This window comes from Carassius auratus, chromosome 8 (genome assembly GCF_003368295.1).
Source record: "Carassius auratus strain Wakin chromosome 8, ASM336829v1, whole genome shotgun sequence".
Classification (NCBI taxonomy): domain Eukaryota; kingdom Metazoa; phylum Chordata; class Actinopteri; order Cypriniformes; family Cyprinidae; genus Carassius; species Carassius auratus.
In genome coordinates, this window is record NC_039250.1 from 16,795,411 (window position 1) to 16,819,967 (window position 24,557).

General features: G+C 37.2%; 1 protein-coding gene across 2 annotated transcripts in view; it reads left to right on the plus strand.

Annotated features, from left to right (window-relative positions):
• Nucleotides 1–24,557, plus strand: part of LOC113107433 (bone morphogenetic protein 1-like) — a 74,584-nt gene that overhangs the window by 19,805 nt on the left and 30,222 nt on the right. For both annotated transcript variants that reach the window (XM_026269932.1, XM_026269933.1), the window contains exons 2-6: nt 2,557–2,670; nt 3,001–3,129; nt 4,743–4,860; nt 17,470–17,648; nt 18,916–19,021. In XM_026269932.1, the coding sequence (XP_026125717.1) occupies nt 2,557–2,670; nt 3,001–3,129; nt 4,743–4,860; nt 17,470–17,648; nt 18,916–19,021 (646 nt within the window). The remainder of the gene's footprint in view (nt 1–2,556; nt 2,671–3,000; nt 3,130–4,742; nt 4,861–17,469; nt 17,649–18,915; nt 19,022–24,557) is intronic.

A 24,557-nucleotide genomic window follows, 5' to 3' on the forward strand; every position in this document is an offset into this window, starting at 1 on the left:
TTCAGCTTGATTCAGATTGAATAGGAACACCTGCTCGCAATAAGTTCATTAAACAAATTATTCAGCGAGTCATTTAGATTTCATTAGAAATCATTCTAATATGCTGATTTGCTGCTTGAGAAACATTTCTGTCATCAGTGTTGAAAACAGTTCATAATTTTGTGGAAAGTGTGATGCGTTTTATTTTTCAGGATTCTTTGATCAACGGAAAGTTCAAAAGAGCAACATTTACTTGAAATATAAATATTTTGTAACATTATCAAAGTCTTTACTCTCACATTTGATCAACTGAATGCATCCCTGCTGAATAGAATTATCAATTTCCTAAAAAAAACTTTTCAACTTTCCAGTTATGTACCTCTTTAGTGGTATTTTGTCACATTGCACAGCATTTTCAATGTAAGTGTGAACAGACAAAATATTTCCAAGTCTTTGGAAACTGGGTTGGAACAAGCTGTTAGTAACTCATAGCTAGGCAAACAGCCGTTTCAGTGTTGCTTAATACTGTTACGTGTGTGACACCAAAAAACAAGGTATCAGCATACTCTGACACAACCCTGCGGCAGCAGACTGCTACTCTAAAGAATAATTGGCTCGACTGTGCAGTGCAGGAAGCTGCGGGTCTCTGCCCCACTGCCCCAGGGTGGGTTAGAAGGGGGTGGACGTCCCGTTTGATCCGGTGCTTTCACATGCACACACATCTCCTGGAATACACCATAAATCCTAATGCTAACGTTCATAGGCTTTTAAAAAACACTAGCCTTGGGCCTCACACACACACACACGCACACACACACAAACACACACTGCCACTGCACTGTACATATAGAAGCAAATAGCCTGTGTTACGAGTCTTATAAAGTGTCTTTATTATTATTTTTTAACTCATTAAGATAAAGAATGTGTGCTACTTTCCAGGTGTAGGCTAGCTAAACAATGTCTAGCGTTTTCTTGCCCAAACAAGATATAGTACACAGACGTATTTGGATAACTGCGTTTATGACTAAGAAAAACGTTTTTTATTTTTATTTTATTTATTTATTTATTTATTTTTTTGTCATGATATCATTGTAATACCTTGTTTTTTTGGAACAAACTTTGAAGCACCTTGGATACGCAACATTGTTGATGCTTTAAAACTGAAAGACTGTGAAAGCCTCATAGGGCATTAGAGGACATGGGAATATTATTCATTATGAATTTACATTAGTCCCAATAACTAGCTTATTTTTTGAACTAGCTTATGATTTGATAGAAAATGTTATGTGGTCATTTGTTATAATGGTTAACCTTAGCAGGCAAATATGTGGATGGCATGCACGTGTGTATGTTCATGTAATCGTTCACTGAGCAGTTCTGGAAAAGCATTCAGTGTTTCTAAAGGCTTTGTCTGTTTTTTTTTCAGTGTCTTTTAACTGGCAGATATACTGTCATCTTGCTGGCTGGGGATTTTAAAGCCATGTTCTCTGTAAAACCGCTTTAAGATGATTACAGTAACAGAAAACAGTAATATAATATCTCATATTAATATGTAATATTATATAATAATAATAATATATAATATTATTTTATATTACACACACACATACACACAAACATATATATGTATGCATGCATGTGTTTACATATATTATATTATATTATATTATATTATATTATATTATATTATATTATATTATATTATATTATAAAAACAGGTACAAACCAAAAAGGAATGCCTCAAATGTAAAGAATATGCTTCCATTTAATTGTAATTCATTGAATCTTCGTTGCACATGATAATTAGCTGCCCTTAAATCTGAAGACTCTGTTGATTCTCTTCTAAAGATGCAGTTAGCTCCTGACGAGCTAATTAAACTCTACCAATGCCTCCGTTCTCATGTAGGTCAGCAGCATCCTGTTGTGTAGATCTTTAGAAGCGTGCAGTCATCATCAACGTCGCTAATCAGCTTCTCTCTTTTGATGGAAGATTTATCTATCATGGCACGAGCGATGTCGATGATCATTTAAAAAAGATTTGTTGTCTATCAGCTCCCTGGACTCCTGGAGGGGTTGTTTTTAAAAAAAGATTCTGGTAAATGTGCAATATTAGATTTCGCACCAATCACTACTCATCAGTTAGCTCGCATAAACAAATGCACAAATAATGTGAATGATGCAAAAAGGCTTATAGTTATTTGAAGTACAAAAGTTGATCCATACTAAAGCAAGCATATTATTTGAACTAACCAACTAAATGTAATATATGCAGTTCCAAAGTTTGGGGTCAGTAAGATTTTTATAAGTTTTTGAAAGAAGTAATGCATCAATAAAATTGTATCCCTCTTAAACTTTAGACCAGTAAAGTATACATATATAATGCATATATTTTTTATTTATTTATTGGTTTCAAAAAATATATATATTTATTTTGTATTGGCTAACTAGATACCACAAAATCTGTTCCTTTTTTAAAATGAGTGTTAATGATAATTAACATAATCGTTACTTTAAAAATGAATGGCTATTTTACCATTCTTTAGAAATTGATAGCAGTCTTCTCTGTGTTTGTTTCAGTTGCTTATCTCGGAGATATTGCGCTGGATGAGGAAGATATGCGCATGTTTAAAGTGGACCGTATTGTGAATTTAGCAGAGAGAACAGTCACAGTTCTGAATCCCACAGATGCGGGTAAGTGTGCATGTTTGAGTGCATGTGTCTGCTTTATATAAACTTTGTGTCAGGCTTAATTGGCTTAAATCAAAGACTCAGGAAGAGAACTTGAAGCCATACGTTATTGAACCAACAGAGAAAAGCCTGTTGAGAAACAGTTCCCACATTCCCAAACAGAACAACATGTAGTGGAACAGGCCCTTATAACTTTGCATAAGTGGGTTTGCATTTATTTAGATGTAAATGTAAGATTAGAAGGTGATATGTAAGCTTTCTCTCTCTGAAACTTGAGATGATGATGTTCCAGATGATGGTTTCCTAATTAAACCCTCATGTTGGAAATGGTAGGTTCACTTTCCAATGAGACGAATACAAACAATACAGCGTCCCATCGCAAGAAGAGGGCAGCGACGTCCAGATCTGAGAGGGTTTGGCCCGAGGGCGTCATTCCTTACGTCATCAGCGGGAACTTCAGCGGTAAGTCATGTACACATCCACAGCTTTCCATGCTTAAGATTGAGTCGAAAACAACAACATGTGATTGATAACATCTGTTTGATTGTTAAGTTCCATGATTATAGAGAGCTGGATAGATTACTCACAAATTGTAGTTTATTACTTAACGTAATCTGTTTTACTTATTTTAGGTAATGTATTCTGACTAAGTTTTAGATTATTTTTATTTTATTTTTTTAATCAAACTTGTTTTGAACTTACCATACTGATATAAAAAAAAATTAAAATAAAAAAATCACAAAAAAAGAAAAGAAAATACATTTCATGTTTTTTTTTTTTTTTGACTTTGCAAAGAAAACCACAATATTATGACATATATTATTACAATATTGTTATTTAACTCTTTTCCCTTTTGAAAAAAGTTGCTAGTTACCGGCAGCATTTGTTTTACAACTTTCACAAAAACAACATTTCATTGCACCTGGAATACTTTGTTGTTTGTATATCTGAAGATGCAATATGTCAAAAGAAAGAACTGAGCCTCTGCTTTAAACAAAACAAACAAAAAGCTTCATGCATTCTTCTATCAACATTTGAAAAAATCAATTGCGAAAATTGCGTTTTTGTCAAAAGATAATGTCTGGATCAGATTCAGAATGATAATCAGAAAATATATGGAGTAGATCAATTCCATCAACACCTCAAAGCTTTCACAGTCCTATACCATTTCCTGGATCAACATTTCATTCGGTAACATTTGGCCATTTTGATTTATATGTTTTTTGATTGATCACGTTATTTTACATAAGCATCTGCTTACATATGTCATTGCTTGTTTCTACTACCGTATTTTTCAGACTATAAGTCACACCTGAGTATAAGTCGCATCAGTCCAAAAATACGTCTTGATGAGGAAAAAATATATATATATAAGTCGCACTGGACTATAAGTCGCATTTATTTAGAACCAAGAGAAAACATTACCATCTACAGCCGCGAGAGAGCCTTCTATGTCTTCAGTGTAGACTACAGGAGCATAGAGCGCCCTCTGGCGGCTGTAGACAGTAATGTTTTCTATTGGTTCATTTCTCTTGGTTCATTTCTCTCGGTTCATGTCAAATTAATTTTGATAAATAAGTCGCACATGACTATAAGTCACAGGACCAGCCAAACTATGTAAAAAAGTGCGATAAAAAGTGCTTATAGTCCGGAAAATACGGTACTTAGCTATGTTTTGATCCAGGGATTCAATGTTCTTTTCAGAAGATGCGTAATAGCACCTCCTAGTGTATATCAGTGAAAATACAGAAAGCTGGAGTATTCCATCAATGGCAGGGAAAGAGTTAAAATTACTTCTACTGTGAGGTCCGGACAAATTCATTGTTGTTTGACAATTTTTGTTGCCAAAATTGCATTACTTTCATAGGAATCCATATGAATTTGTATTTATATTTCGCAACAGCTTCAAGTCGTCATGCAAATTTGCTATCAACTATCGGAGCTCTGATTTATATAATCGCTACACTATTGAAAACAGATAGTGGTTGTTTTTGTCCACAAGAAATCACAAAAATGTCTCAGTACCTTAAAGTTTGATCGCCCTGCTCACTGCTAGTCCTGTGTGTGTTGTACAGGTAGCCAGAGAGCCATATTCAGACAGGCCATGAGACACTGGGAAAAACACACATGTGTGACGTTCATCGAGAGAACAACAGAAGAGAGCTACATTGTCTTCACCTACCGGCCGTGTGGGTAAGTGCATTGTTGGGAAGGTTACTTTGGAAATGTAATGGCTTACAGATTATAAGTTACCCTGTTCAAAATGTAATGTCGCGTAAAATTTTAATTAATTTTTTAAAGCAATGTAACAGATTTTATCTGCTAATTTTTGATTACTTTTTTTCTAAATTTTGAACGTTTTTGTTCTCACTTTTCTAATGTTTTCAAATGTTAATCATTTTCAAACATTTAAACTATCCAGGATTAACCTTACAGTAGTACTCAACACTAATTACATGCACTGCAAATTCAAACAAGAAAACCAAATCAAAAGCATCACAATAGCATCACTTAAAGGGTTAGTTCACTCAAAAATGAAATTTTGCCCATGTTTTACTAACCCTCAAGGCATCTTACGCATATATGACTTCATTCTGCTCAGACGAATCCAATGGGAGTTATATTGAACAATTATCCTTGCTCTTCCAAGCTTTAGATTGGGAGTAGGCAGTTTTTTTTTTTTTTTCAACAGTCCAAAAGACATCAAATAAAGCACACGCATCCCTAATAAAATGTGCCTTACACAACTCTGGAGGGTTAATAACTGCCTCCTGTATAATACTGATGTGTTTTTGTAAAAAAAAAAAAAAAAAATATATATATATATATATATATTTTTTTTTACGTTTTAATACTAGAACCGCCACAGGGTCAATTTTAACCGCTATTGAATGCACGTATTTTTGTCTGATGGAAAGTTGCATCCTGGTTCAGCTCAGCATCTGATGGCTCATCTGAAAGTGGTCCAGATATCTTATCATATTTACATGTTTTAGCTTAAAATTACTCTAATTGGTAAAACTTTGGTTTAGTTATTTAATTTTTGTCTTTTTTGGCATAATACAGTGAAATAAAATGTTTTTTAGCCATATAAACACAGTTGTAATGTATGTGGGTAAAATTTACCCGCTGGCGATTTTAGGTATAAAGCGACCTCTGGCAGTTCTAGTGTTAAACATTTTTCTCTCAATACCTCTAAGGCCGGTGACATACTGGATGCGTGGCGCAAGCGTCTCAGCTGCGTGGCATGTCGGTTTTAAATTCGGCTCCCATGTTAACAGGTTAGAGCATACAGACCGCCTGCGTGAGACGCGCGTCTCAGGTGCGGCACGAGCCGCGCGGCAAACGCTTGCTTGTTAGAAATAGAACCGACGCCTATTTTTACCGCAACACGCGCGCGTGTTGGAAGCTTTTCCAGGCAAAATATAATAGGAAAATGTGTTTAAATGTCATTTTGTACACAAATACATATGAATTCCTGATATTTTGATATTTGAAAGTCTATAGGTTGACATAAATTCAGATATAAATGTAATAAAAAAATAAAAAAATAATTATCGATTTTCAAATATTGCACCTGTCAAACATAATCTATTATGATAGATTATGTCCTTTATCAGTAGGCGTAGGTGTGTAAAAAAAAGTATATATTGTTGTAATGAAGACATGAGCCTGGTGACTGGTCTGTCAACGGTCTCCCTCTACAGCAGCAGCGCGCCAGCGCCGCGTCAGGCACGCTTCTGGTGTGTAAAGACACAGAATCCGCCACGCTTCTGGGACGCTTCTGGGACGCTTCAGACACGCGGCGCTCACGCCACGCATCCAGTGTGTCACCGGCCTAACAGTCGTTCCTGGCGGATGACGTAGGATGTATGCATCCCGCCTCTAAGATATTCTGGTATCTCAAGTTTGTTTACAGGAGCAAAGGAAGCAAAGTTTCCTTATACCTTACTAAAGGAAAACATACTCTCTTACTAACATAACCTTGGGTTCCCTGAGATACGGGAACAAGTACTGCATCTGGTAAGATGCTATGGGGCAGGCTTTTTCTCAGATGACTAAAGCCTTTTCAATAACGCAGTGTAACTGCTTGGCCATTGGTTCTTGCAGTTAATTAAAAACAAACCAATGGCGACAAAGTCCTCCAGAGACCGCCAGAATGGGAGGGGCCATCTGGCTATATAAGTGGGCTTTCCGCCATAGGATCCTCAGGTTACTTCGACTGAAGCAACAACTGAGTCATACAGCTACATAGCATGGCCAACAATGCATTACTCATTTCCATATCTCAGGGAACCAAGGTTATGTTGGTAACCGAATATGTTCCTATCAATGCTTCACTAGTACTGAATCTTCTAAGACACTATGGGGAACCAGTACAATCCCGCCATGCTATGCTAGAGGAATGACTAATACTTTAACCTGTCAGCCAGCACCCCCCATTATGGGACTCACAGCTGAAAGTGCTCAATCTAACTTATAATCGTAACAGTTTCGTACTTCAGTGTGTTACAAACATAATTTGGTGTCTTTGGAAAGAAGACACTTTGGGCTTTACTTTTTATCAACCAGATTTGATAATGCTCAAAAATATTAAAAGTTAAAGACACTGAAATGCCTTGTTTTTTTTTTTTTTTTTTTTTTTTTTATATAAAAATACATGAAATGAGTCCTGGAGCAATCTACAAAAAAGTAATGGGTTGAAAGCCACATGTCTCATGAGTTTCTATTTCAAATCTGAAGAAAATTAGACTCTACACCCCCCACCCTCCAAATATAAGAAAATATATTTCCCAATAGTATTGAAGGCTTCTACAAACTATTTGGTCCGTAAACATACCACTGCATAGTTTTTTTTTTTTTTATTATAAAACACTAGACAGAAACTTAGACATCATATAAGTGATTTATTTGAGCACAAAAAAATTAAATTAGAATAATTTGAGTAAGAAAAATAAGAATAATAAGAAAAATAAAAAAACATTTAACTTTGTTTGCCAATTACAGAAAATCCTGAGATTGCTAGGAATGCAGCATTTACAATGAATTACGATGCAAATAGGTGTTGATGTGCTGATGGCCACTTATACAAATGGTAATAACACAAATGTGCCATAAAAGTAAATAATCCACTCTCTCTATTCATATAGACACGTTCACTTTGATAGCCGTGATCATACAGTAATAGCGAGCTGATTTGGGCTGATTTGCACCAACAGATGGTAATCATGCAGATACATTCACATTCAACATAAAACACACTCTCACATTTATAAAAACTGTTGAAAAATAAAACAAACAAAGAAAAAGGCGATCGCTATAAGTTCCGCCTCCATCAGCTGACAGGTGTGTCAGAGCGCTTCACGAGGGAGCGCCAAAATTCAAATATACTATCTTTCGCCTTCCTTTCATTCATTCTTTTTTCTGGTGGATTGTCTCTTTCTGTTTGTGACACTGTACGCTGCAAAACCACGCCATTTTTTTTTACTACCAAGATGCAGTTTCCGACCGTGAGTTATTCCTTAACGGATTCCAACAGTTCTGTCACTGAAGAACTGTAACGTAAACAAATTAATTATGATCGATATTACAAACGTTATTGCTTCTTTGGACCAAACGTGCTCCATCAGATGTCGTTCAGTGGACCCTTACCTTTTTAACTAAACCGGGATTTACAGCTGTGGATGTGTTTATGACTCGTTATTACGATGGATCTGGTATGTACAACGTTTCTAATGTTCATGATGTTATGTGTACTGCTTACGCAAATATAGCAAATACAGTCTTTATAAGCTTTCCATTGAAAAACAGCGATCTGGCGTCGATGCTTGAGGCTTAGATCTTTATAATGATATATAGTTTCATTTAATCTATTCATAAACACTGACACGTGCAAGTTGAGGGGTGTTCAGGATGAGGGCTTCGGGGTGCTGGCTAAGAGGTTAACTTGCCTTAAGCACAAAAGGGGGCCCAGAGGGACCAGGTATTTTGCACTGGGTAAAATATCCCCCGCAGGAGTTAATAGGGCCAAACTCACGCCAGTAGCAGAGCGGATTTTAGCATCAGAGAACGAAGGTCATTGGTCTAAAGGTTCATTAGAGCCCTCAATACTGTGGGCAGATCCCAGGTCCACAGACTCCCAACGAGAGGTCAAAGGTTCAGAGCCCACAGCTCGGGCTGGGGGTGCCATAATTTTCTGTCTCAGGAGGATGGGCCACATGGCTGCTGAGAGCAGCGAGGACAACCCTGCGAACCAGTGTTGGTTCCTCCAGAGTGAGGCCACTAACAGAACCTTTGGTTTTCTGTTCCCTGAATCATCTGATTATCTATGGGGAAAAGCATAAAGGAGGAGGTTGGGCCAGTTGTGGGCCAACGTATCCCTGTCCTTCCTCCCAGATTCTTTGAACCACTTGTGGGTGGAGCATCCACTCTTCTGAGGGGACATTGCTCCGAGATAGCATGTCTGCACCTTGGTTCAACCTGCTCGGCACATGCGTTTCTCTCAGTGAACCCAAGTTGAGCTGAGCCCATACCAAGAGGCGCTCTACCAGAATAGCAATTTATATAGGACACCACCGTCATGCTGTCCGAGCAGACTAAAATGTAGTGTGCCCTAAGGTCTGGCAGAAAGGTGCGACAGCCAAAACATACTACCACCTTCCTTCTGCAGACTATTTCCAGTGTCACACCCCTTTCCATCCTCTGAGGGTCTTTTAAAGTGCCAAGAGCTACTAAGAAGGCGTTAGAAGTTATGAAGGCGTCCAAGATGCCAAGCATGGGGCCGAACTCCAGTGCTGAAGGTGCTGCATGTTAAGCAGTGCCAATACCCAGTGCACGTTCTGGCGCGACTACCACCCTCATTTGTGCTGAGTCGAGAACTGTTCACAGGAACAATATCCATTGACTGGGGAACAGTGAGCTCTTGGCAAAGTTGACCCTGAGTCCCAGGCATTCTAAGTGGCTGTAGAAGCCTGACTTGTTCTGAGCTGGAGGAACCATTTCTATGGCTCTTTTCACCGGCACATTCATCACCTCAGAGTGCAGGACGTGTGCATCTTTAACTGAGGTGGGAACCATGCTGCTGAATTTCAGGGGTCTTCAAGTGAATTGAAGTGAATAGCATTGTTTTATTATCCCCAAAACCCAGTCTATCACCCTGGGGTGGCCTGCGAGGCCTAGGCCCCCGCCTAGGGGTCGTATTGAAGAGAAAATATATGCTTTCCTTTGAAAATTTTGGAATTTTATTTACCCTCTATCACAGCGGATAGTTGTGTGGGTGCATGAATGGCCCCAGTATTCACCACAACATATTGCCTTAGGCACCCAGAACTGAATGGGGTGCTTTCAAAAAAATGCTTTGCTAGACTTAATGTTCATGCTGCCTCAGCGTGGGCATGGCCCAGACGCATCTATCTGAAGTTATTAGTGATAATAATCACTAGTAACAGGATTCTGCTTCAGTCCGCCTAAAAAAAATCGAACCACTCATTAGAAGAGGGGTACTGATGCTCTCTGTGTAAACACACAGGCAGATCAAAAGTGCTGCACGCATTCTCTCAGATCCACTTGTAGCAGACGTGGGGAGGAGTGGGGCTGCCTTCAGTGAAGAAGGCTAACCGTGAGCAAAGCAGATCGAGACATATACTCTTGTAGAGAGCAGTCGGATTTAGTAAGTGCTGCCTCAGAGTGGTCGTGGCCTAAGAGGCATGCTCAACCCGAAGCTGTCAGATATATGAATCAGTGGTGACCGTGTTCTGTTCCGATCCACTCAGAAGGATTAAGATGCTCTACAAATGGCAGATCAAAGAGCTGCGTGGAGAGTGATGCACATGGGGGCTTTGCCGGTGTGAAATTACTCAAGCCTGATCTCTCATCCCTGTGAGTTCGCCTTTTCCTCCTCCAAGGTAACTGGGAGGAGAGAAACATGCAAGCGGGGGAGACCATTTCCGATATGAATCATTGGTGACAGCGTTATGCTTCGATCCACTTAGAAGGATTAAGCTCCTCACATGTAAGACACAACAGCAGATCAAAGTGCAGCAGGGAGAGCGAGCATGCGGGCTGTATGTTAGACCCTGCTGCTTATCTCCCTGACTCTGAAAGTGACGTCACATGCACAAGTATTGTGACCCATAGTCAGAATTTGTGCTCTGCTTTTAACCCATCCAAAGTGCACACACACACACACACACACACACACACACACACACACACACACACACACACACACACACACACACTGTGGACACACACCCGGAGCAGTGGGCAGCCATTTATGCTGCTGCGGCCGGGGAGCAGTTGGGGGTCCGGTGCCTTGCTCAAGGGCACCTCAGTCGTGATATTGAGGGTGGAGAGAGCACTGCACATGCACTCCCCCCACCTTCAAATCCTGTCGGCCTAGGACTCGAACACACAACCCTTCGATTGCGAGTCCGACTCTCTAACCATTAGGCCACAACTCTGATGTTTCTCTCTCCAAGACTCGCTGAGCAAGGAGAAACAAGAGAGCGGGGCTGCCTTCATTCAAGGCTGACCGTGAGCAAGACCCATGCTCTCAGTGAGAGCATTCCGTCTGTCAAGACACACTCACTACTCCGCTGCATCATAAAGGGTTCCCTGCACAAGCTACAATTGCTAGAAAATTGCTCTTTTAGAACTTACCTACTTAGAAATAAGCTCTTTTAGAATTGCCGCATGGTGTCAGGGGATCAGCTGTGATCGTTGCTGCTGCGACGGTGAAGGAAGCAGAAGGAACAGCGAAATTAGCAATGCAGAAGGTCACTGGTTCAGCTTAACCCACTGCAAGGTATATCTATAGCGAGCAGGTTTTGAGTCTCATAGATCAGCAAAGATCATCGTCGTCGCTGAAGTAGAAGAAATCTGAGGATCCTATGGTGGAATGCCTGCTTATGTAGCCAGATGGCTTCATCGCCATCCAGAGCTCTGCTGCCGAGCCATTGTTTCGTTTTTAATTCACTGCAAGAACCAATGGCTGTGCAGTTAAACTGTGTTATTGAAAAGGCTTCAGTCATAGAAGAAAAAAGATTTTTCCCCAAAGCGTCTTAGCAGTCACAGTACGAGTGAAGTATTGATAGGGAACCAGTCTCCTCTTGAATTGTATCGGAATCCTCCAACATTATTCTTTACAAATCCTAATTTTGTTCTTCTAATTTGCTGTGTCTCCACTGTGCTTCCGCATTTGTCACTAAACACCGGCGCTTAAGATATGCCTACGTACTACGTCAACCGAGGGAACAACTTCCTCGTATGACAGTTAGCAGAAGTGAGAAAAACTAATTTATAACATTTTATATATGTATATTTTTTCTTACAAAAATGCATGGATTCACTACAGGAGGCCTTTATCTGCCCCAGAGCTGTGTGAGGCACATTTTATTATGGATGTGGACACTTTATTTGACGTATTTTGGACTGTTGAATAAAACGTCTGCCTACTCCAATTCTAAAGTGTGGATAATTTTTTATATAACTCCCATTGGAATCATCTGAAACAAGAAATTCATATACACCTAGGATGTCTTGAGGGTGAGTAAAACATGGGCTAATTTTCATTTTTGGGTGAACTAACCCCTTTAACTAAACAGTCTCTAAATATGGGAAAAAATTAATTACACATTTGTTCTCAGTAACTGTAACGGATTAATTACATTTATTTTGTAATTAAATTACATAAATGCCATTACTCTCCAAAACTTGTTAAGTGTGTATGTTAGCGGATATGTGCATGCTTCACATGGGTGTGTATGTGTCTGTGTGTCGAATTGAGAGAGAGTTTCTGCAGCAGGAGGACGAAACCTTTAACACTTCCAGCTTCCTTCTCTCTCATGTGGAGCATGTGCTTTTCACTCTCTTCTTTCACTCCTCTTTCTTTTCAGTCTCTTCCTGATTTATTGCTCAAGTGGTTTTCCACCTGATCCGTTCCTCTGTTCCCACTTATTTGCTTTGTGTGCCAACAGACAGATTTGTGTGTTTATGTGTGTGTTGGATCTCGTGCCTTGACCTTGCAATTTCCATATGCTTCGCTGAGGAAATACCATCCGTTTGTGTCACACTGTTCGCCATGGGACTGTCACCTGAACGTGTGTTTTAGCAATAAACAATGGCTCCCTGTAGATGCTTCAGTGGCGTTGCAGAAGTTCAGAGCCCAGCTTGACGGCCACATCCGTTGGAGACAAATCAGTCCCTGGGATGCCATGTTAGCACATCAGTTGTGCTCTTAAGCTGCTTCTGTCTGCTGGAAAAAAAGATTTAATTTGCTCTTTGAAATGCGCGCTTGATGAACATTCACTACTCAAAGCTCCTCCACAAACCACATGCAACCTTTAGAGAAAATACAGGTCCTTCTAAAAAAATTAGCATATTTTGATAAAAGTTCATTATTTCCATAATGTAATGATTAAACTTTCATATATTTTAGATTCATTGCACACCAACTGAAATATTTTGATTTTGATGATTTTGACATAAAGCTCATGAAAACCCAAAATTCCTATCTCAAAAAATGAGCATATCATGAAAAGGTTCTCTAAACGAGCTATTAACCTAATCATCTGAATCAACTAATTAACTCTAAACACCTGCAAAAGCGAGAGGGTATGACACAGAAAGAAATTTCTGAACGAATAGGCTGTTCCCAGAGTGCTGTATCAAGGCACCTCAGTGGGAAGTCTGTGGGAAGGAAAAAGTGTGGCAAAAAACGCTGCACAACGAGAAGAGGTGACCGGACCCTGAGGAAGATTGTGGAGAAGGACCGATTCCTTACCTTGGGGGACCTGCGGAAGCAGTGGACTGAGTCTGGAGTAGAAACATCCAGAGCCACCGTTCACAGGCGTGTGCAGGAAATGGGCTAAAGGTGCCGCATTCCCCAGGTCAAGCCACTTTGGAACCAGAAACAGCGGCAGAAGCGCCTGACCTGGGCTACAGAGAAGCAGCACTGGACTGTTGCTCAGTGGTCCAAAGTACTTTTTTCGGATGAAAGCAAATTTTGCATGTCATTTGGAAATCGAGGTGCCAGAGTCTGGAGGAAGACTGGGGAGAAGGAAATGACAAAATGCCTGAAGTCCAGTGTCAAGTACCCACAGTCAGTGATGGTCTGGGGTGCCATGTCAGCTGCTGGTGTTGGTCCGCTGTGTTTTATCAAGGGCAGGGTCAATGCAGCTAGTTATCAGGAGATTTTGGAGCACTTCATGCTTCCATCTGCTGAAAAGCTTTATGGAGAGGAAGATTTCGTTTTTCAGCACGACCTGGCACCTGCTCACAGTGCAAAAACCACTGGTAAATGGTTTACCGACCATGGTATTAATGTGCTCAATTGGCCTGCCAACTCTCCTGACCTGAACCCCATGGAGAATCTGTGGGATATTGTGAAGAGAAAGTTGAGAGACGCAAGACCCAACACTCTGGATGAGCTTAAGGCCGCTATCGAAGCATCCTGGGCCTCCATAACACCTCAGCAGTGCCACAGGCTGATTGCCTCCATGCCACGCCGCATTGAAGCAGTCTGTTCTGCAAAAGGATTCCCGACCAAGTATTGAGTGCATAACTCAACATAATTATTAGAAGGTTTACTTTTTTTGTATTAAAAACACTTTTCTTTTATTGGTCGGATGAAATATGCAAATTTTTTGAGATAGGAATTTTGGGTTTTCATGAGCTGTATGCCAAAATCATCAGTATTAAAACAATAAAAGAACTGAAATATTTCAGTTGGTTTGCAATGAATCTAAAATATATGAAAGTTTAATTTTTATCATTACATTATGGAAAATAATGAACTTTTATCACAATATGCTAATTTTTTAGAAGGACCTGTAAGCTGCAAAGATGTGTCATTTGAATATCAACACATGTTCAGTGTTCAGCATCTTGGCCTCTTAGGATGAATGATTATACAATATGTTTATACATATTTATGATTATTTGTTCATTTATAAAGTTGCTTCCATGAAAATCTTAGTATCAAAAAGTCAGTTAATTTCTGAGGTGCAGAGAGAGGGTGGAGGGTCGTGGAAAAGCAAAACATTTTTGATGAAAGAAACTTTGATTATATACTTGAGTATAATCGGCCGAAAATGACAGAAGTGTAGAATATGACTTCTTGAATCACAATTATACTAACAAATAGTTCAAAAAGCTACATTGAAGAAGTAAAATATTGTTTAAAGGGTAAATTTAAACAATCTTAAGTAGATTCCGTACTTCATTTAGCATTGTTAATGGCAAGGACACTTAGGAGGTGGCAATGTGGGATTTTGTTGCAAATAGTGTTGTAGTTTTCCTTTTTTTATCATGAAAAATATAGACTGAGATTACCATAGCTTCTAATTTAATATCCTAATCTCCAAAAATAAACATACTTCCCCAATAGAAAGAAACAAAATCCACTGATTGCTAACCCTGGAACAACATATAAAACTACCAAATTTAACTTAATCGCAATTGCAAAGTTTAATTCCAACATACAATCATTCCATTTAGTGTTGTTCACCGTCTGTTTGATTACAGGTAATTTGTAACTAAATGCATGAGTCTTACTGTAAATTTCTGCCATAGTCTCCACTAATAACCTACTCCTACATATAATGTAGAAACTTTGCATTTTCTGTAAAGTTGCTGTGCACCGTTATGTATTGTGAAAAGCGCTATACAAATAAACAGAAAGTAGATTAAATGTAGATTAAAAAAAATACATGTAAACTTTGACGGATTAAAAAAGTAAGCTCATGTTTCTAAAGAGTTTTTGAAGAAATATCAACAGTGTCTCTAAATTTTAAATACACTAAAATAAAAAATTCTGCAATCAGGTTTTACTTCTTCCACATTTATATTGACAATTTTGCTTTCTCGCAGAACAAACATAAAACAAATCACTACTATGTAAGGTTAATATTGTACACTAAAGCTAAAATCATAAATATTTCTATTACTTACTTGTTAACAGAAATACAATAAAAAATATAAAAACTTTACTGTAGCTAGTTGTCTTACCCAAATTGTCATGCTCATTTAGTTTATCTTAGTTTATCTTGATGTACTAAAATAACAAAGTATTAACTTAAATAATTATAGAAATGCTATTATAATGTACAAATAATGCTGATGTATTTAAAAAGATACAAGATGATAATAGATACAAGTCAGTGGTTGTAATATGACAAAAACAGATGATCAGAGCTGTGCCATTCATATTCTGTTAGTGTGAGATGTAATAATATTACACTACTGGCTCTACAATGTCTCAATGGTGTCCATTTTATCGCTCCAAATGAATTTTAGGAGAAACAAAGCTGGTCCCTGAAGTGAAATGTCTGTTAAAGAGCAATAAATACTGTCTTTCAGTCTGAGCGATGAAAGCTTCCTTTGGCAAATTATCCAGAACATACAATATCTCATGCTGCCTAAATTTATAAGCGAGACGAACACAAAACCAAACCAACTATTTCTCCAGTGAACTTGTTTACAAACGAAGAAAGAAAGTCATACTGACAGAGACAAATGTAACAGACTGTTTGCTTTCTCACTGTTTAAGCAGACGTGCCGTTGCGGTTGGGCAGCGAGGGGAAACTTCAGAAAATATAGCACTGTGAGGTCTTTGCCAGGCATTTCGGTTCTTTGTGGAAGTACAGGCGGCCTTTATGTCCGACTTTAGGCCATGATGGGCACACAAACAGTGTGTGGAGGTGATGAAACATTAAGATTTGTTCCCCCTTTTATGCAACAGTAGTTGCCAATGGGCAACCCATGCTTTGATTGAGCCCCAGTGTGTGTGTGTGTGTGTGTGTTCAGGCGATTCCTGTCATTCTGTGCAAAGTTCAAGGCAGAGTTTGTGGAGCGAGCCGCTGGCTGCTCCATAATTAAAGACTGATCTTTTGCACCCACACAGGCTGCACATGTGGCTTTATATGTGTGTGTGCAGATCAGCAGATTTTCTCCCGCATATCCTAGCGCTTTGAAAAAGGGATCGTTTTATTGTGTGTTTAGTGTGTTGGTGTGTGTCTCTCTGGATTTTGCAACACGTAGCTCTAAGCAAACGCACAAAACAAACGATGCGTGACATTTTGTTCGAGTTCCCGTTGTGTTCTGTTTCAGTTTATGACTTTGCTTGCTTTTGTGTCTATTAAGAGTTGACAAAAACATATTACATGATGCAACATAAGAAGGGTGTTTCAAATAAATAAATAAATTAAGACTTATTTTATTAGTATAATGGGAAAAAAAGTATTTTTTTATACATCGTAGTATTCCTTTTTTATATAACATTTTATGTATGCAAAGTGTGTTGAAAGATATCAAACATCATTGTGTAATTTAATTAGATGTTGTTGTAGTTGTTTTACAGTTATTATTAATGGAAAATGTGCTTAATTGTCATGGAAAATAATGCAATAATATGAAATAAAGATATTTAGTTTATATTTAGTGTGGTATTGTAGATTTAGTATATTTTCTAAATTATTTCACTTTCTTTATAATAAATATTATATTCTCTGACTTTGAATTGACAATGATATAGCCTTATATATATATATATATATATATATATATATATATATATATATATATATATATATATATATATATATATATATATATATATATATATATATATATATTAATATAGTGGTTTACCCTCTATAACATAGTAAATATTTTAAGCACATTTTTGGAGTGTCTTCAATATAATGATAAAAAAAAATGAATGTTGAGATGTATAATGACTAAATATTATTATATATCATATTATATATTTAAAAAGATCTGTGATGTTATAATGGTGTACAGGTGCTGTTCATATGTGGGCCGGAGAGGAGGGGGTCCGCAGGCCATATCCATCGGGAAGAACTGTGATAAGTTTGGGATTGTGGTGCACGAGCTCGGTCACGTGATCGGATTCTGGCATGAGCACACGCGACCCGACAGAGACGATCATGTCAGCATCATACGGGACAACATTCAGCCAGGTAGGAAAAACAACAGCGGCAGAATATCGCTCATTTTTGTGTGAAATGACTGTGTTGAAGATTCTGTGTGCAGATTACATAACATGTATTGCTAACTGGAAACTATCATGATGATACATAGAAAAAGTGGGGTCAACAATCCGGCAGCAATCATAAAAGACGATTTCAGTTTTCACAGAAGCAGCTGTTACAGAATTTGCTTGGAACGACACGGCCCACTTTTTAAAACAAACTCTTGACTGCTGAGCTCAGCACAAATCCACCGCTGCACTCGTTTCTGATCAATGCTGGGCAAAACAGTGTTACTTTCACCTAAGACCTCATAACCCCTGACTTAATGTACAGTGGCCTAAAACATATCCACACTGAAGACAAGTGCTTTTAATAGCAAAAAAATCACACCATGTAATCCATTATTTACTCACCCTCGTTCCAAACCGGTTTTCTTGTACAATTTGAGATGTTATGAAACATTAGTGGATCATGTTGGTATTTAATATGATTGTGTTCACCTGTGCTTCCTCTGAAAGAACACCTGTGTGCACTTAAGCAGACCTGACATCATTCCTCCTCTAAAAGTCACCAAACACCAGCCAAAACACTGGAGAAACCCTAGCGCTTGATTGCAGAAGGCATTTGTTGTATGGTATTTTATATCCAATAAAATGTGCTGCTAGAAATATCTCGGCCATGGCATATTTTGACTCCCGACCAGCTGTGCCTCCGAGAGCGCGACGTTTTTCACTCTTTTTAGGCAGCATTAATGAACAAGATATGCTTAAATAATGGCTGTCGTTAGACATCTGTGCAAATGGAGCTCATTATAGACTCATTATATGGCACAGAATGGTTCTCAGCAGAGAGGAAGATTCATAAATAATGTCCGTGACTTTAAAATGCACTGATGATAGAGGCTGTAAAAATATTATTTGTAACAGTGTTTTGCCCTTTCATTATATTAAATATTTTGAAGCATAAAATTTAAGAGTCTTTCATAATAATTAGTGGCAGCAAACAGGAAATAAGCGTGTGTGGTGTTACTATGCTACAATTTTCCCAATTCATGCTGGACACACATTGCTCTGATTTACTTGAACATAATCGCTGATATAATAATACATTTGAAGTGTAATATATCATAGCGAACAGAATAAATATGATAGTAATTAATTAGTAAATGTGAACCTGTTTTGTTGAATGATCAGTATGAGCTCTTACTGTTGTCATCACTTCCTGTCTAAGTCTCATTCTGGGTTTGGTCTCATAGGACAGGAGTACAACTTCCTGAAGATGGAGCCTGGTGAGGTGGACTCACTCGGAGAGGTCTATGACTTCGACAGCATCATGCACTATGCAAGAAACACGTTCTCCAGGTAAGAACCTCTAAAGTATCATCACATTTTTAATCATTTCCCTCCATATGCCAAAATGTCCACCCCTTAATTAATCATTTTATTACTTTTATACTGCCCAAACAGTATTTTCCCAACCCTAACCCTAAACTTACCCCTTATAGAAAACCTGTTTGCATTGTTACACTTTCAGATAAACATCAGATAAACATAATTTACTATACATTGGTACCACAGGGTACCCCATAATGTAAAAAAAATCAGGTTTTACTATCCTTGTGGGGACATATGTTCCCAACAGTGTAGCATATACAATTTCTCACACACACACATAATTTTATCATTGTATTTAATTTAAAAAATTCTATAATTAATTAAATGATCACAACTTGGAAGTATTAATTGCATATATTGTATATACATTATAATTTATATGCAGACAAGTTATACATAAATATATATGTAATATATAATATAAATTAAATGCAAACAACATCATTCACACTTAGCAAATATGAAACTTTTTTTTCTGGCAGATAATAAAACAGACTTATAAATATAAATACGGCTTTTGAAGAATATTTATGCAACTCATTTATAGCAATATAACAGTAACAATATAACAATAAAACAGTTCAGAAGAGTATCTGGAGTAGGACTAGACATGAGATTCAGGAGGAAGCAATATTATAAGTGTTTAATAAATTCCGTTTCAGTCTGATCCATCATATGAGCTCAGGAACATAACTGTCATCACATGGCAAGAGCTGCGTAACAGATTTTCAAAACTTTCTACTGTGTGTTCCAAGCAAAAAATAACAGCACACAGAGTTTGAACAATGAGGAAGAATATACATCAGAATGATTTGCGAATTTAGGTGAGCTTTTCCTTTAAGAAAATACATAGTTCTAATTGTTTATGAGCATGTTCACTAAGAAAATGCTTTTGTATTCCAATGCACTGCACTTGCAAGGTGAATATTTTTAACCTTCGCATCCGGTCTCAAAAAAAAAAAAAAAAGCACCGTATTTTCCGCACTATAAGGCGCACTTAAAAGACTTTTATTTTCTCAAAAAACGACAGTGCGCCTTATAATCCGGAGCGCCTTATATATGGATCGCTCTGTCAAAATGTCGACATTCCCTTTAGCACAGCTCCATCTAGTGGATGCATAATGCAAACCCAGTCAAACGTTTGACTGCAGTATCTTCTATTCTATGCGCTTTATAATCCGGTGCGCTAAAATAGGCCATTCATTGAAGGTGCGCCTTATAATCCGGTGCACTTTATAGTGTGGAAAATACGGTACTTCAAAAAATGTTTATTTTATTCTTGTTATAGTCGTGATTCAAACAGCTCAGTTATTCACATTGCTTGATTGTTGCTTGTTTTTTTATGAGGATTATTCTTAGAGGTCGACCGATGTATCGGTTTTGCAGAATAATCGGCACTGATAGTTGTTTACTTGTAATATCTCTATCTTTATTTATATCTGTCATTGTTAATGAATTGAATGACAACCCTATGCTGCAAACCTTTGACTCTTTTACTTTTTTCAGCGAAATGCTTGTCTTTCTGTGTATCTAATAAAGTATGCCTCATTTAGAGAGCTATAATAAAAGACTAGCTATTTGCTATAATATAGATTGCACTTTCTCATTCCGTTTGCTCATGTAAACTCATCTATGCCACTCTGTTCATTCTTAAAGTGAAGTTTTAGACCGCCCCTTCAGTTGAACATTAAAAGTTTCTTGTTTTAACAGTAGTCAGTATACTACAAACTAGCTTTAATGATCAATATAAAAAATTATATGAATATTTTATTCATTTAGAATAAAGTATGGTTCAGTAGTGTTTTAAAAAATAATAATAATAATTTAATTAATTAAATACTATCGGTTGATTAATCGGTATCGGTCAACGTGGTCCAACCTAGTTATCGGTATCGGTAAAATCTATTATAGGTCTGGATCTAATTGTTCTTTAACGCCAGTCTTTAATACTGAATGATGCTGTATTCGGCGCAGTCTCTCCGCGCTTTTTCTCATTATTCTCAGGGTGACCTCTGAGCGAGGCATCAGCAGTTCTGAGGCGGGAGGCTATCTGAGCATCTCTCTCCTCTTACACTCTTTCTGCTGAGCTTTCACAATGCCGCTATTGTGCTTCTTAGTGCCCATCAGGTGTTCACAGAGCAAACCAGTCAGTTTCCATGTGTGTGGAACGGCTCGGTTCAGATATCATCTAGCCGTTCTCTCAGTGTCAGATCAATTTAATTCACTTCCTGATTCTCCTCATGAGTAACTGTGTAATGCAAGTTTGTGTTTGGCCAGATTTGAAACTTTTAATTTTTTATTGCGAAAACATGGCAGTTATTTGCCTAAAAGACACTAATGGAATGGTTTTCTCATCTCTGTCCCCCGGTGGACTGACTGACCTCTATTTTTCATGTGAACAGACACACACACACACACTAAAACAATTCATTTCTGTTGATGACGTCTGTGAAACCACACAGTTATCCTGTCATTTAGCGAAGTGTACTCTGTTATCACCGTGGTTCTGGATTTGAGCAGGAAAAAACTGGCTAGCTTTATGCTAAAGACTGTTTGAAACACTTTCATTTTGTCTTTATTGCAACAAACTGTTGCTGTTTTTTTGAACTGGCCTTTTCAGAATTGTTTCAAGCACGTCAGTGCTCAGCTATGGCAAAATCTTACTGAAAACGGACCAGAATAAAATTTTACCACACTTTTTTTCTGTTGCTAATGATTATTTAAGTATTATTTAATATAATCCTTAATATATCAGTATAATATACATAGTATAAGTATAACTTAAGACTACAACCTTTTTTTAACTAATAACTTTATTCAGGATGGATGAGTTAAATTTTTCAAAAGTAACAGTAATTTTTTTTTACATTGAATATATTCATAATAAAAAAAAAACATATTTTACACATACTGTAAATGTGAAGCAGTGCATCTGTTTTCACTATTGATAATAATAAATGTTTCCTGAGCAGCAAATCAGCATATTAGAATGATCTCTGGATGATAATGTGACACTGGGGTAATGATGCTGAAAATACAGGTTTGATCACAGGAATAAATTACATTTTTAAATATATTCAAATGGAAAAACTTTATTTTAAATCGTAATATTATTACACAATATTACTGTATTTTTGGTCAAATAAATCCAGCCTTGGTGAGCAGGAGAGACTGTAGATTTGACTGTAGGTTTCAGCCTTCATTTGATCTTGAAGAAACTCTACAGCATGCTATACGGGGAAAAGAAATGTTAACTTTTGGATCGTCCTCAAAAGGCTTTGCTGATGGGATCGTAGAATGTTATTCTCATTGCATGTATTTATCAAAAGTTTTTCCTGACTAGTTTTGACAGCCTACAGGCAACATTCCCCCAGAGCGAGCATAACACGAGTCGAGGCACACGCAAACACACGTCTATATGAGAAGAACCATCTGTTTCCTCTCCTTTTGTTCTCCTTTTCATTTTTTCATGCTCTCCTATTTTGTTTTGGCATCCATATTGCTTTTTTTCTTTTTGGAACAAATTGCTGTTTTTTCATTCCTGTAGGGTTCGATGAAGAATAGGGCTTTTATTTTGACAGTACCTGAGTTGCTGTGTTGTGAGGTGAAAATCTCTCTCTGATTATTTTTACCCAGAATTTAACTGTTGAAATGGTTCAGTTCGAGTGAAAACCTGCCTGTTTAACCCATTTCAGAGTAAAGAGAGGAAATATGGAGGATAAGTTTCTAGTAATGCCGTACGTATTCCAGGTGTTTGTTTGGGAGGTAAAGTGAGGATGGAAGTTGTATTTATATGTTAGCAAGGACACTAAAGGACTGGTTTCTGTGTCTGTAAATGTCTTCTGGGAGTGTTCTGGAAAACTCAATCCCAGAGTTAAGTATAGGAGAACAGATATAGACACGGTGAACTCATCCAGGGCTTCCTCTCATTTCAGAGCCACCCCTGATTATTAAATGATTACTAGATTATCATATATTCCTCCTCTCTTGACCCTCAGATGTTTTTACCCAGAAATGAAAGGGTAAGTTAGATGGATTTATGCTTCTTGTCTTTGTTAGCAGGATATTAGAAAGCTCACAGGAGCTTGAGAGAAGCTAACAGTGTTTGTCCACTGTCCTGCTGTCTTTTTTCCCATCATTCCTGCTGTGTTTGAAGAGTACTCATACTGTAAATCTCCGTGGGAAGATGGGCTCTTTGATTGCACTTGTATCGGGAGGATTTCATGGCTTTCCCTCAGGTTTTTTTTTTTTTTTTTTTCCTCAAACCTTTCTCCCGGAGAAGCGGGTGAGCCTCCTAGCTTTTTGTCTGGGGCATGTTTTCCGACCTCCTCCTTTGTCTCCTGGCCCCCGTTCCGCCCACCCTGCTCACAGAGCTTTTTCTTCTTCAAACTGGTGCTGGCGAGTTGAGCCAAAAGCAAATAAAGAGCTTGCAGTATGTCTTGAGTGTGAGATGACACCAGCCCACACATCTACTGTTCAGCCCTGGACTCACAGACCCAAAATAAGGTCACATTTCACCACAAAATCAAAAGATAAAATCATATTTTACATAAATAAAATATTGTTTTAAGAGCGTGAAGGTTTATTTATTTTTTCTTCATTATTTCCAAGTTTGTGCCATTATTTTCATGAGAATTAACCATTTTTTTTTCAGATTTTCATACTTTCACAGTAATGCAATACTTTTAAGCTTTTTACACAAATCTTATTATAGTGAATCTCAGTCTTATTACTGTAAAATATGTATACACACTAAATATAGTTATTTTTTATTTTATTTTGATTATAGCATTAACATTTTTTATTAAAAGTATTATGCAAAATAATATTAAATAGGCCTTAATATTTTTTTTAATTGCCTTTATTGTTTTTAGCATTACAATGATTAAAATTAGATTTTTGTTGTTGTTGTTGTTATTTGCTTTTCAGATATGCACATTTGTAGAAGAAAATATTGTTATTGTAAAAAACAAGAAAAAATTATATTGTTATAAATTAATTGTATTACTATTTCTAATTATAACAATTATGAAAAATATATTGTTTTTCTATCTGTGTGTGTGTGTGTGTGTGTGTGTGTGTGTGTGTATGCCGAAGGATTAATTATTTGCATTTTACACACAATAATTTTTAATAAAGTGAATATTGGAATATTATTATTTTTATATAATATACATTTTAATATAAGCTCTATGTTTACATTTTATAGTAGTGATACATCAAAGTTTTGCCAATATTTAAAAAATATATTGCAGAAATAGCTATAAACAACAAAAACAACTACAATAATAATAATTAATACTACTACTACTACTACTACTACTACTACTACTACTACTACTACTACTACTACTACTAATAATAATAATATTTTTAATAAAAAAAAAAAAATACAATTAAACAATTAAATTGGTATTTTATAATTGCGTATTAACTGGAATTCCTTTTAAAAGCTTTCATGAGATTCACAGATATAGTTTTTTTTTTTTTTTTTTTTTAGGCT